Below are 14565 nucleotides of genomic sequence, written 5' to 3'. Positions count from 1 at the left end.
GATGGTGGGGGTACTGGTGGAGATGACAATGGTGATGACGGTGATGGTGGAGGTAATGGTGATGGTGGTGGGTAGTGAGAGATGGATACATTTAATGAAATGGATGAATTAAGATATTATCAGCAGCTTCCTTTACAGACCTCAATTTACTTTGAAATTCTGTGTGAAGCAGGCATTTGTTTGCCCATGCCCAATGTACTTGCTTTGTAAGTTTATTGAGCATTTAGTTTCTGTTTCTTTTTTTGCCCTTCAAATTATGACTTCAGAGCAAGACTCTCAATTTCCTGTGATGTTTGCTGTGTCATTCTATTCATACTGTCTAAAAGCCACTGTGAGGGTTTTTGTGAAGACAAATTAATCTGAAGCGAATTCAATGCATAGGTTTTGCTCGTGCTACTCAATTTTACCCTTTTTTTTGTATCTCAGATGAAACGTACATCACCAACAATGCCTACAAGGCCCAGGCGGATGATGAGATCTCCTTCCAAACAGGTGTTGTGGTCAACATCCTTCAAAAGAGCTTAGATGGCTGGTGGAAAATAAGGTATTATACGTGTCTTTGTGTTTCTGTATCAACTTTCTATACTCTCTCTGTGATGCTAAATGAAGACATCTTACATTCACTTTGTCCATTTTCTCTTTTTCTCTTTCTCTGTAATAGTGAAATTGTGAACTTTTTATCATGAAGATGATGGGCAGAAATGTTCCTCAGGAAATGGAAAATTGTGAATGAAACATTTCAATTAGCCTGAAGTGAAACACAAATTAAACCCCTGATTTTTGTGAGTACACTTTTGTATAGAGGGCATGACGAAATCAATGTGTGGTGATGCGGCCGGGACAATGAGCAGTCAATCTGTAGCAACTGTTGGGGATCAAACTACTTCCCAGTTTTCAGGCGATTCAAAAGAACTTTGGCACACATATTGAGCTTGATGTAATATTGTTCCAGACACAGTTTTCAACAGTAGCAGAAAGTGTGTAGCTATGGTGACAGCACATCATGGCCCACAAACTGGGGAAAAGCAGATACAATTTATCCAGTTTTGAAGGGATTTAAGAGAAATTTGGCACACATGTGACTTGATGTGATAATGTGCCACCTCACCCTCACCACATAGCAGGGACCATTATATATAAAGTAATGTTATATTTGATGCCAAAATTATACTGTCCTGATTATGTGAGAACTGTGTTCTGTTGTTAGCTATGCCTCTGGAATCTCAGCAAGACCAGGGCCCCATTTCATACAAAGTTGATACTATAGCAACTCTTGCTGGAATGACGATTGAATTGTCTTAGTAGCCACAAGAATCCAGCTTCCTGATTGGCTGTTGCTATTGGAAGTTGTCATTCCACTAAGAGTTGTCATCCTAACATCTTTTATGAAATGGGGCCCAGGGGCTCATTTCATAAAACTTGTCATCAGTGACAACTGCCACATTTTTATGACACATTTGCTCTCAGCCAATCAAATGCCAGGATTTCAGTAGCTTGTCACATCTACATGTATGAAAAATTGTCACTGATGACAAGTTTTATGATACAGGCCCCAGATGTTATGAGTCTGAATCCTTTGCTGAGCCTACATGTACATCTTTGGTCAAGATCATTTACCCATAATGTCCTGCCTGACATAGTCTTTGTCAAAGGCCCTCCTGTAGCGATTGCAACAGGGGCATCAGAGTGTCGTTGTATGAGACTAGTCAAGTCATCAGTGATAGAGCCTTTTGAGATCTCTTCTGAATTCCTTCACTTATGCTTGTGGTTGTTTGGTAGCAAAAATCACAACCAATCAGCAGAGCACCCTGCAAAGATGCTCATGCGTGACCGTTGAACAAATTGAGCATTTTCATTGGTCAAAGTGACTGACTGAATTTTTTAGTAAGTGAATTATTCAGTAGGAGTAATGCACTGGTGAGGCTTTATCCTAGACATGAATTGGTATCACAATCACCAATCTGAAACGTCCTCATGCTCACATGTACAGCTCTAGCTCCAGTTATCTTGCTCTTTGCTCACAACTGTCAATAGTGTAAAGGCCTTGGAAAAAGCCAGCATTTGACACAGATAACACAAATCGATTTCACAGTGCTGAGTCAGTGATCGCAGCACAGCTGTTGACAAGAAGATTGCATGCACTGAAATGATGATACAGTCATCATCGCTCTTGTTTATATGATTACTAATTATATTATTGGCCATCAGTAATAGTATTAGTAGACTTATTGTTAGTATGAGTATAACGTAGTGGTAAGTAGTAATAGTTGCGTATAGTAGTAGTAGTAGTAGTAGTAGTAGTAGTAGTAGTAGTAGTAGTAGTAGTAGCAGTGGTAGTAGTAATAGCTGTTGTAATAGTGATAGTTGTAGTAATGGTAGTGGTAGTAGTAGTAGTAGTAGTAGTAGTAGTAGTAGTAGTAGTAGTGGCAGTAGTAGTAGCATTAGTTGTAATAGTAGTAATTGTAGTATAAGTAGTTGAAGTAGTAGTAGTAGTAGTAGCAGTTGTTACCGTGATAGTAGTGGTAGTGGTATTGGTCCTTATTACTTAGTATTAGTAGGAGTAGCAGTAGTAAAGATTGGCCTTTATTACTAATATACTGTTGTTTTCCAACCATAGCTACCAGGGCAAACAGGGATGGGCACCTGCCACCTATCTCCAGATCTACAAGGGCCCCACTGGTGTCATGGCCAAGCCTCCTACTCAGAGCATCGGTAATGTGATGTTACTTAAGGGCGACAGCTCCAATGACAGGCAAAGGAACAGGCCCGGGCCAGCATCGGGGTCTGGACCCGGAGTGGGCTTCAGACCTCCAGTGCCAACACCCCAGGAAGAGGAGGACTCCAACAATATCTACCTCAATTGTGAGTTAGCGCCCTCTACCAACCATGTCATCTCAGAGAGTGTAATAATATGTCCTCTCTTTCATTCTGCAGAATTAAAAACATTAAAAATTCATTTCACCCCACAGAGCATGAAAAGATACTCATGAAAATATCTGCCTTTACAGTATCACTGAATACCAATTGACCCTTTAGATGCCCAGCCACTTGACCATGAGTTACCAAACTTTTTGTCAACATTCATTTAATTCCTCTAAACTTTACTTGTTATTAATTGTAAAGTAGCTAGCTCACTCAGACATAACAGTGTTCCTTGGTCCAATAGGAAGGCCCTGATTATACATGACGAATTAGAGGGAATAAAGTGGATGAGGTAGTCTCTATTCCTTGAGGTTTAGTTTCCAGACATCTACACCAATGGGCAAGGAAAACACTCTTGCAAACACTAATCAGCAAGTGGAGCACAGAAGGGTTAAACCTGTAGGATTGGTCAAGCGACACATCTTTATAATTATATCAGTCTGATCTTTGTAATGTTGTAGACCATGCCATAGATGTCTGAAGAGCAAGCTTGAGGATGAAATTTAGATTTCCAATGAAAAGATGTCCATACGACTGGATTCCTAGAAAAGTTACCGGTAATACAGTGGAAACTCGATATAACGAGATGGTCGGGACCGAGTCATTTTCCTCGTTATAGCCGATATCTCGTTATATCAGTAGGCATAGAAGAAGGCATAACATAAAGACATTAATTTGCACATGTGGGACTACCCATCATATTTCAATCAATACTGATAACTTGATATTGTGTGTGAGGGAATTACTCACCTTTATGGGTAAGAAGATGTTTTTCGCCAAGGAAATCCAATATCAAGAATGTGTTTCTTATTAATTGTAGATGTTTGAATTTGTAAATTTGTATAACTTGCGATTGTATCAAGATCGTCTGTGGATTGGTATGTGGTTATCGCATGGGTGTGTGTTGTATGGAAAGCTTGAATATGGTTTGAATATAATGCTGTGTGTGTATGTGACACATTCTGTATGTACATTATGACTGCGTGTGTGTGAAGATGGGGAATTCCCTACGTAGAAAGCCAATCACAGCATCAGATTGCCTCACACCTGCTAAACGTCATGATGATGTCATGTATACATATGGCCGTCCCACCACATTTTCTGCATGTATCAGTGTGCATGCACACACACACACTTACACGTACACCATGCAGTGCTAGCTGGAGTGCACTGAAGAAAATGATGAAGTGTGTACAAGACAGTTTTTGGCGCATCAAGCTTTACAATCTCGGAAGATGATAGCACAGTCGAAGTAAAGCTTTACCGAAGGCAATTTGCTTTACCTCGCTATAGCAGGTTTGATTGGCTATGTTTTTCTTTGTTTGGAAGTCACAAAATTTATCTCGTTATAGCAGTTATTTCGTTATAGCCGATCTCGCTATAAGAGTAGCATTTTACATAGACTTGTGTGGAAGGAAAATTGGGACCGGGAAAATTTCCTCGTTATAACCGATATCTCGTTATAGCAGTGTTCGTTATACCGAGTTTCCCCTGTATAAGCCCTACGTCAGCCAAGATTGGTTGTGATTTGAGTGAAAATGCTTGACATCATCAGCCAAGAATCCATACAACACATTTTCTTTTCCCACCCCATTCCTTGGTTGTAGATGACATGCCCGCAGAATCAAAGCCTACCCCACCAAGGAGAAGTACAGTGAGGGTAAGTCAAGAATTTCACATAAATGTTTATATCAACTATTTTACTTCTTATTTGTTTGTAAACATTGCGTATCCCATGAGTTTGTTCTGTTGGAATATATATATTTATATGAATGATACACTTAACAAACTTAGTGAGAATACTGGAACTCTATTTTCATGAAGGCGTTGTCAACTTTCAGCAGGATCATCAGGATGTACAGAGATTTTGAAACATCAGCAAACTGACAGTGGTTAGTCTCAGAATCATACAGAATCATTATCTATTCATGCATATATGGAGTTACTCTTTAAATTTCTTGGCAAGTGAGATTCTTGAGCAACCTGATCACAAAGTGATCTGTAGTGTTTTCTCTGTAATTCCCAATCTTTTACTCTCTGTTAGTGATTTCACATCAGCGACCATATTAGTGATCTCTATTAACCTGATTAATATCTTTTAATGCTTTCTATCCATAAGCCTAACACACGGTGTACGGATCAATCTAACATACAAGGTTCTCAGGTATATTGTGTGTTGTGCATCTGCTTTCTATCAATTTCAGCTTTTTTTTTGTGCGTGTTTGTGTTTCTCCTTTGTCATCACACACACCTCACACCAATTTTAAACATGAGCTTATCACTGGCTGTGTGGCAGAAAAATTACTTACCCAACCAATTTTTACTTATACTATTCTTTCCTTCATCAGTGTGTATACATGTATGCATGTGTGTGAAAAACTAAATAGATAAAGATCCCTAATTTGATGAGAGAATTTTATGCAAGTATAGGTGCAACTGCAGCATACTAAAAGGAAGAGAATTTCCAGCTTGATGCATATTGATTACAGTGCTGCTCTACATACCCCCAGCAAAAAAAAATAAAACTAACAACAGTAACAAAAGTGAATACACCATCAGTTTAAACCTTGAATGCTACCAGTGTATGCAGAACAATTAAACTTAAAAACAGTTTTCTGTGCATTGATGAGAACAGACAGAGAAGCTGTTCTTGTCTCCTATATATTAAAGTTATATATTATGATGCAATGCTGTTGGAGCATCTGACTTAAATGTATTTTAGACATAAATTCCAGAGTGTTCAATTTAAACTTGTGTGGACACTGATTTCCTTGTATACAGCGAGTACTTTCATGATATTCAATATACGGCTACTGGTATTAATTTTCAAATCAAAGATAGCTGATAAAGTGTTTAGCTGCTAATCTTTATGTATTAAATACACTGCTGATTCAATAATCAAATCCAAAGAACAGAAATAAAGACAACAACATGCAGTGTAAGATTTGCACTCATAATTTTTTTTTTATAGTTATTTTTATTTTATTTGTAATCTGTACTACTGGACGAGTTAAAGTGTATTGCAGTGCTCTTTCACAGTAACTCTTTGGTGCCACAAATACTATTTCATTTCATTGTGTTCGTGGATTTATGTGGTGTGATACTTGAGGTGTATTTTATGTTGATTAATTGAATGCACATGTGGCTCACTATCAAACGGGCATTTCCATATTTTTTGTGGATGACATGGGCCATCAGATGCAACATTGCTTACATTTCCCACATTTCTCCTTGAACAGTTATAAACTGTTGATTTTAAAGAAATTGTGTTTGTCAGTGATCACATCCCCCCAGAAGTTGTCTACATGTTTACTTTTAATGCAGTTGTTGCAGCACCTGTCTTTCTGTGCTCTTCCATAGTCTGCATTTTATGTGTGCAGTGGCTTCTTCTTGTGCATGTGTTGCTTCTTTCCCTCTTTCTCCTTTTCCTTCTCCTGCTTCTCTTCTGCTTCTCCTCATCCTCCCCTTCCTTCTCTTCTTCCCACATCTCCTCCATCTCCTTCTCCTGCATCTCCTTCTCCTCCTCCTCCACATCTCCTTTTCCTTCTTTGCTTCTTCTTCTCCTTCTCCTCCTTCTGCTTTTTATGCCTCCGCCACGAAGTGGTGCCGGAGGCATTATGTTTTCGGGTTGTCCGTCCGTCCTTCCTTCCGTCCATCCATAATGAATTTTGTGGACCACGTAACTAAAAAACTTTTGAGTTATCCTAATGAAACTTGGCATGTATGTGTATTAGGGGGTGAAGTTGTGCCTATCAACTTTTGGGTGCACATGCTCAAGGTCAAAGGTCAAAAGGTCAAGGTCAAATACATAAAATTTCACTATTTCCACCATATCTATGCAATGCCGGAAGATGTTTTCTTGAAACGTAAGGTATACATGTATTACCCAATTAAGATTCTCTGGTGAAAGTTTGGGGTCATGAGGTTGAAGGTCAAAGGTCAAAAGGTCAAATAAGAATATAAAAATTTCACTTTTTTCTCCATACCTTGGAAATTGTTCGAGGTATCTTCATGGAACATAGTATATACACATGTACTGACTGGCAGTGATTATCTAGAAAATTTAGGGTTCATGGGATCAAAGGTCAAGGGCAACACTTCAAAATTTTACTATTTCCCTCATATTTATGCAATGCCAGCAGAATTATCATTTTTTTTTAACACTTGGTGTATACATGCATGTATAACCTAATAAAGATTCTCTGGAAACTTTCTTTTTTTTTTCCTTTTTTTTTTGTTTGCCTCAAAGGTCAAAAGGTCAAAGATCAAGGGAAAGTGCTGAACTAACTTTTTCCTCCATATCTTGGAAGTGCACGGCTCAATTTATCTTGAAACTTGCTACATGCATGTTCTGCCTGACAGTGATTATCCTATGAATTTTAGGGTCAAAGGCCAGATGAAGATGGTAACAATGAACTTTTCAATACAGAAATTGCACTTTTTCTCCATAGCTTGAAAATTACTCAATGCATAAACTTATGAATGGGACAAAGTCAAGTTAAAGTCCTTAAATCCCCAAATACATGCTCTCCTATTCATCCAACTAAACCTAGGTCAAGGAATGTGAACATTCAACACATTTGTGACAGACTTGTCATTTTGTTATTTTGCCAATTTTGTGAAAATGTAATCACACATTGTCCACATGTACTATAGACCTATTAGGAGAATCATGCGTTATGGCGGAGGCATACCAGTCGCCTTAGAGACATTTCTAGTTCACTTCTGCTTCTGCTGCTTCTCATTATCTTCCTCGTCCTTCTTCTCCATCTCCTCCTTCTCCTATTTCCTCTCCTTCTCCTGCTTCTCCTACATCTCCTCCTCATCCCTTTTGCTTCTCCTCCTCCTCCTTTTTCCTCTCCTCATCCTTCTCCTTCTTCTGCTTCCCCTTTTACCCCTTCAACCCCTCCTCCTCCTCCTTCTTCTTCTCCCTGTTCTTTGCCATCTCCTTTTTCTCTGTCTTCTTGTTATTTATCTTTTTCTCATTTTGGCTGATTACATATGACTTTATGGACAAAAAAAGAAATAACATTATACTGTACTTGAGAAAAACAAAAGCCCCTTTTGTTTGTTTCCCGTCCAAAAGAAAATTTGCAATAGAATAAGTATGTTATGCAGATATGCAGACGAGAACTTTTTTCCCCACTGTTAGTGGTAAGGCACTTGATAAGCATTAATAAAAATTGTCTTTATTTAATCCAACATGTCTTGGTCATTCATCATTGCTTACAAAGAATAATTACACACTCAATATCTACAAGAAATTGAGGGTTCCAACATTATCATCTGTCTGTTGTAGTTTGCTTGACTGTTCAATGAAGGTTGAAAGGACTCTTGTCTTAGTTGCTGCTGGTATGTGATTTTGACTCACAGGGCATACATCCTGTAGTTCTTTTCATTTTTGTTCCTGGCAATCAGACTGTAACTGATTTTCACAGCTTTGGCTAAAATTAGTTTGCTAGCACAGTATGTTCCTGTGCATCTTCAGACTGAGTGGTAATCAAGTACCTTCAGGCATGTTCAAGCAAAGTAAAGTTTATTGGTGGATGTGTGTGAAAAGCCAAGGAAGTGTGTTACGTAATGGATGTCATACTGTAAAACATGATATATTCGCAGCACGAAATTTTCACGAATTGGAGCCGACGGCCTTTTTCGTGGCAAGAAATTTTCGCGAATTGCCTCTTGCGTTCAATGCATATAGTGTAGATAAGAAATTTCGCATGCATTTTAATTTCGTGAATCTTGGCGCTTGCGAAATTCGCGAAATTAAAATGCACGCAAACATTCCTCGTTTTACAGTAATCATGAAGAGAAGACCTTGACAAGTCAAAAAACACCGTGTTACTTTATTAATTGGCATTGAAATCATATTGACTTTTAGATTACCTATTACATTGTACCTTTCTGTTTTCAGTCAGGTAGTCACTCCACACCTGATTATATGATTCAGTGGGATAAATGATGAAAAATGTTAAACCAGGCTACTTATATTGTAGACTTTTTAAAACATGTGTGCTGCCCTCTTTCAGCCAACTAGGGACATTAATTTTACAATCACTTTGTGAAACACATTCACACAGTCAAAAATAAAAATGGAAAAGCAACAACATTATGCAAGATCAGACAAATTTGTAATGAGATTAATCTCCACAAGAGGTTGATATACATTGAAAATTTATATGTTCTGTATTGAGGCATTAGATCCTGGCAAGTTTCTTCTGCCCCTCTTTGTCATTTCCTCATAACCATGCTTTCTTGGAAATAGTTTGGCAAGTACGCACATCTGTTAACAAGCCGCTCCAGTGACTTTCACTATATCCTTGAGCTGATCTCTACAGCTTTACATGAAGCAGATGGCTTAAGATCCCTTTCCTCACAAATTGAATTCGATATTACATGTCTACAAAAATAACATGCATCATTTACAATAGCATGTTTAAATCCCCTCTAGTTATTTAATAATTGTTTACTGCATGCCATCATATGCTTAATAGAGAGCATATTAAGCATTTTCACATCAGCCCAATGTTTTGAAATAGCTCTCTAATTGATGGTGAGAAAGTTTCTTGACCCAAACTCTGGAAATTTTTGAAATAGCGGGATGATTTAAATGTAAACTACCATGTTAATAGATATTAATGTGAATTTGCCCCAAGAAATCAGTGAAGTGCGATGCAGCCCATTATGCCTCTATGGGCGTATGTGGCCCAATCGAACAAGGCACACAAATCGCACGTAAGTATTTGATGGTGCGTGCATTCTACCAAATGCTGTTTGCATATGCTCAACTATCGAATTAGCTTGAAAATTTTTGGGCTAATTCTCTTCAGGCTAATGTGAATAGGGAATGAAATAGCAAACTCATTTGCAGTCGTGAAAAAATATCGAACTTGGATTTTCACCTGGCTGGTGTAAAAATGCCTTTTGTCTTGTACATCAGGACTTGAAAGACTTCTCTTGAGTTCACCGTTGAGGATGACAGCAGTGAAATGAGCAATGATTACTATCCTTTTTCATGAAACCAAGTTACTGAGTTTCAGCCTTGGAAAGAGGATGCATTACATTCTTTATGCCATAGGAGGTGATATATTTTTGCATTTGGCTTTTTTGATAAATGGAAGTCAACTGATGAATATTCAGAAAAAAAGACAGCATGACATAAATGTATTTATAGCACAGTGTTCTTTATATTTCTCACTGCCCATGTCTCCATCATTACATGGGGAAAATAGATATACATCTATTTCTGTAGTATTCAGGAGCATAATTATGAGGGATTTTCAGGACTTATGCATGTTTTATTCATCATCACTAATTAAGCATACATAGTATATCTAGTATGTCTGGCCTTGTGTGGACATTCAATAACCATACCATGAATGCAAATCTGTCACATCTTGAAATTCAGCCAGGAATAGGATGATCGAATGGAAGTGATCATCAGACTGGAGAGATAGAGATTTAAGAATTTCCTGACTCAAGTTGATATATAAGATTAAACGAAATGTGGGCGTAAGTTATTGAAACTTGGCAGAAGAATTTAATGCGCATTTATTAACCGACTTGGAGACCAAATCGGACAACAACAGCCAATCAGGGTTTAAATATTATAAACACTATTTGCTATAAAAGATCTGGTTTGTAGGTCATGCCTGCAGCATAGTTTTGATAAGACCATTATTAAGGTTATTTCATTTGATTCTCGAAATGGTGTTGCACTGAGAGTGAAGCTGTGAGGATTGAGCTATTAAACAACAAAGTGCTGAAGAGATTCAAGAGTTAAAATGTTTGTTATTTGAGAAATAAAAGGTGTTGAAGAATAGGATGAGATGCTGTTGTTGTATTAAACAACAAAGTGATAAAGAGATTCATGAGTTAAAATGTTTGTTATTTGAGAAATGAAAGGTGTTGAAGAATAGGATGAGATGCTGAAAATCATTGACAGAAATATTTATATAACAGCAAGATCCTGTGTATCACAACTAGTTCTCTGAGAGGTACCCATGTTTTGAGCTTGAGGAAAGTTAGCTACCAGTAAAACATAATAAACATGTAATGGTGAAAAACAGAAGGATTTATTCAAAGCATCTCAGAAAGATGAATGTAAAACAAAAACACGCTGTGGTGACTTGGAGAGACCAGAGTACATTTGATGCATGCAGCATCAGTTCCTGAGAGACTGATCAGATCACGGCTTGTCTTCACTTTGGATTCACTTTTTGGCCAGGATGAGGAGCCAAAGGAAGGGCTCAGCCTTCGATCGATCATCAGGAGATTGAGCCGAACTAAGAGTGGTGGAGATGGCGAGGGTGTGGAGAGAGTATGTACAGCTTGTGGATTGTGGCTTGAGACTCCTGCTTGTTTGCATGCTCAAACCAATTTTGTTGGCTTTCTGTCTTGTTTTTGAGATTTTTTGACACCCATTGTTAAGGTCCAAGCTAATATTAAAGTCTTAGGCTTCATTTTTTTAAAGTGAATGCCACAATAGAGATTGACAATTGTCTGCATGTATGCAGTGGCAGTGAGGAAGAGTACAAGCTACTAGACATTGGCATATAAACCATTACCAACGCTGCACACTGGCACTGGTCCAACGGTCCAGAACCATTAAAAATCACAGTCGGTCCAGTAACTTTTTCAGGAATCGACCAGTAGAAAATGGAAAAAGTGGGTACGTACAATGTACTGGTCTGACAGACAGGTTGGACCAGTAGAAAAAAAAAATTGCTAGTGTGCAGCCCTTCCATTACCATATGGTAATTACAGTGATTGTTGTTCACAGTCAGTTGCAAATTTCATGAGAAAATGGCTACCAGTAAATTCCTACCAAAGTCATATTCTGATGCAGTAGCCATGGAACTTTAATCATCTGACCCATTGTGATCTGATGACAAGCAGACTCGAGCTTGGATATATGGTAAAAATTGGTCGAGATGAAACTCGGTCATTTTTATCAGGTGACGGAAACTTTGTACTGTCAAGACTCTAGCTTGCAGATTAGCAGAAGGAGCAATTTGGTTGACAGGAGAGGATTGAGGCCTGCTGGAAATTGAGATACAACAATGTGCAGCGCATGAGAGAATGTTATCCTTTCTCCTTGATTTCCCTACATTGTGAGCGCATGAGGATGCATGACGAAAGTGGTGAAGCAGTCAAATGCCAGCATGTCTTGTGTGTTAAGCATCATTGAATCTTGCTTTCTTGCCAGCATGGGTGTCCTTGATATGAACACTACAATGTAAATGCTCACTGTCCAGTTGTCGTCGTTATCAACATTTATGCAGTGAACATCTTCTCCAAGAAGGAAAGAATCCAGTGAGAAAAAAGGAGGGTTTTCTCTCCATGAGCTGATGCTAGTATGCAAAGCATGCCGATAGACTCCTCTGTCATGAATAAATTACATAGTGAATAAGTAGATGAATTGATTAAAATATCTATATATTAAATGTACACAGGAACAGAAATGCACATGCACACTGACACATTTTCATTAGATGGGTAGATACAACTGTATAAAGATGGCAGAGGGGCGATGAAAAACTCTGTGCATGCAAAGTAGGGCATACAGTGTGATGTATTATGTTTGAGCTATTTTAGAACATGGTCAGTATTGATGTTATTACAATATTTAGCTTAGATATGTTTTTTGTTTCTCATGTCCATGAAATAACTGTCCACGGAAACGTAGCAGGAAAAAAAAAAGGAATATGTATGACTGTTTTGTAGGTCTTACACGTTGTATGTTAATGAGTTGTTAAATCAATGAGTTTCTTTTAGAAGGCAGATAAATTGAAGACAACTCATACCTCATGTCTTCACCCTTCTACTTAATAATCTTGTGCTTTCATTTGATATGCCTTGTCCGCCTTGAGCTACTTACATAGCAATGTCAGAATTTTGGAGCTTGGGTATTTGTTCCAAGTTCATTGTGTCACTGCGGGCAACCAGGGATAGCCTGGTGGTAGTGTCGCTGCCCAGAAAGCAGTAGATGGCAGGTTTGATTCCTGCTGGTTCTTTTTCCGACAGGTTTGTTTAAATGTAGATCAGCAGATCTTACAAATTTCATTTGTACAGAGGGTAGACAAATTGAAGAAAACCCATACCTCAATTTATATATATATATATATATATATTTTTTTTTTTTTTTTTTTTGCTCTTCAGTGTGGGATCTTTGTCATGTGTTCAAAGTTTGTGACTGCCAAGTGTTTCTTCTTCTTTTTTTCCCAACTATTAAAAACAAAAAATCTTTGTCAAATACATGGAATTTTATGTATTTGCACATTTTGCGGAATGTTGACTTATGGTCTGTATTCATGGTAATAGCATGAAGTTGTGTGGACAAAATGTGGTGGACTAATGTTCCATTTTGAATCTATTTTTATGCTGGTATTGCATTGTGTTGAATTTGCCAAAAGCTTCTGCACTGAAATATTTCACCTTTGGGTAATGATAGTTGTAATGAGTTATCACATCAGACAGTGTAGTAGCATAAGTGTGAGATACGTTGATCCTATATGATTACTCTATATACTCATATGAGATAAATGTACACATACAAACATACCACACTCACATATCTATATAACGTTAAACCCGTTTAGGACAGACTGATTTTGCTACAACACACATTTCCAATAGACACCTGCCCGAGTATACTCAGGACTCGTCCTCAACGGGTTAACATTTCCAGACAGACAGAAAAAGAAAGTAGCTTATTAGTGTCTGATAGTCCCATAGATATAGTAATTATAACCTCCTCTCTGCAAATACAACTATCTAGTAATCTATGACTGGAGATAACAACTGATGTAGCAAGTACCAAGATAAGGGCAGCTTGATAACATACATATTCATCTTTAATACTTTAATCTGTGATGCTGCTATTTTTAAAGCTGAATCCACTTTAAGACTGCATGCACCAGACTAAGCAGTCAAAAGCAGTTTTGTTTTTGTTTTTTGTTTTTCTGGTTGTGATGGAGACTCTGTTTAAGATGCATTTGGATGAGGAGAGAGGTTGTATGATAGAAACACTTTGGTTGTTTTTGTTTTTGACAGGTGGTAAAGGAGTACTCCCACAGACTGCATTTCATCATAAAATTTTAGACAGTTGTGGCTAATGCAGACACTTTGTTTTATTCTATCTGTATGATTTTTGGGTACAAATATATTTATTAGAGACCATCACCATCACTTTCAGGATGATAATTTTGTTCCAACACACATTTTTCCTATATTGTATGGTGTGCAGTGGCATCATACTTGGGAGTTCGCCTTTACTTGCTGATTTAGGATATGATGGTGATGAGATCATACCATACTTTTGAGATCATACATTACAGGATTTGGCCTTTAAAGGATCAAGCAGGTGTTATAAAAGGTGTTTCATTCATGCAGTGCTTGTAACTTGCACCACTCTTTGCAAATTTGTTTCATTCCCTGATGCAAACGATAGTGTAGTGGGCAAACACTAGTTAGGTGCAACCTCCAAAATGGAATACATATTTGTCTTTATTCCCAAACATAAATTTTAATCTTAAAGGCACTGCCTTGAAGGAATGCACAAATCATTCTGTATGGTTGTTCGGTCAGTGGCACTTATCAATGAAAATTTGAATGGCATGAGAGTGTATGCATGAGAAAGTT

General features: G+C 37.8%; 1 protein-coding gene across 2 annotated transcripts in view; it reads left to right on the top strand.

Moving 5' to 3' along the window:
- Positions 1 to 14565, top strand: part of LOC139720262 (SH3 and PX domain-containing protein 2A-like) — a 59103-nt gene that overhangs the window by 35938 nt on the left and 8600 nt on the right. Inside the window, exons 10-13 of one of the 2 annotated variants that reach the window (XM_071631626.1) lie at positions 427 to 544; positions 2618 to 2862; positions 4530 to 4582; positions 5042 to 5086. In XM_071631626.1, the coding sequence (XP_071487727.1) occupies positions 427 to 544; positions 2618 to 2862; positions 4530 to 4582; positions 5042 to 5086 (461 nt within the window). The remainder of the gene's footprint in view (positions 1 to 426; positions 545 to 2617; positions 2863 to 4529; positions 4583 to 5041; positions 5087 to 14565) is intronic. The other variant, XM_071631630.1, reaches the window with a different exon arrangement.

This window comes from Diadema antillarum, unplaced genomic scaffold (assembly GCF_040938485.1).
Source record: "Diadema antillarum isolate AM-2024a unplaced genomic scaffold, OU_Dant_1.0 scf00000010, whole genome shotgun sequence".
Lineage (NCBI taxonomy): Eukaryota > Metazoa > Echinodermata > Echinoidea > Diadematoida > Diadematidae > Diadema > Diadema antillarum.
This window is presented reverse-complemented; position numbering and strand designations above follow the sequence as displayed.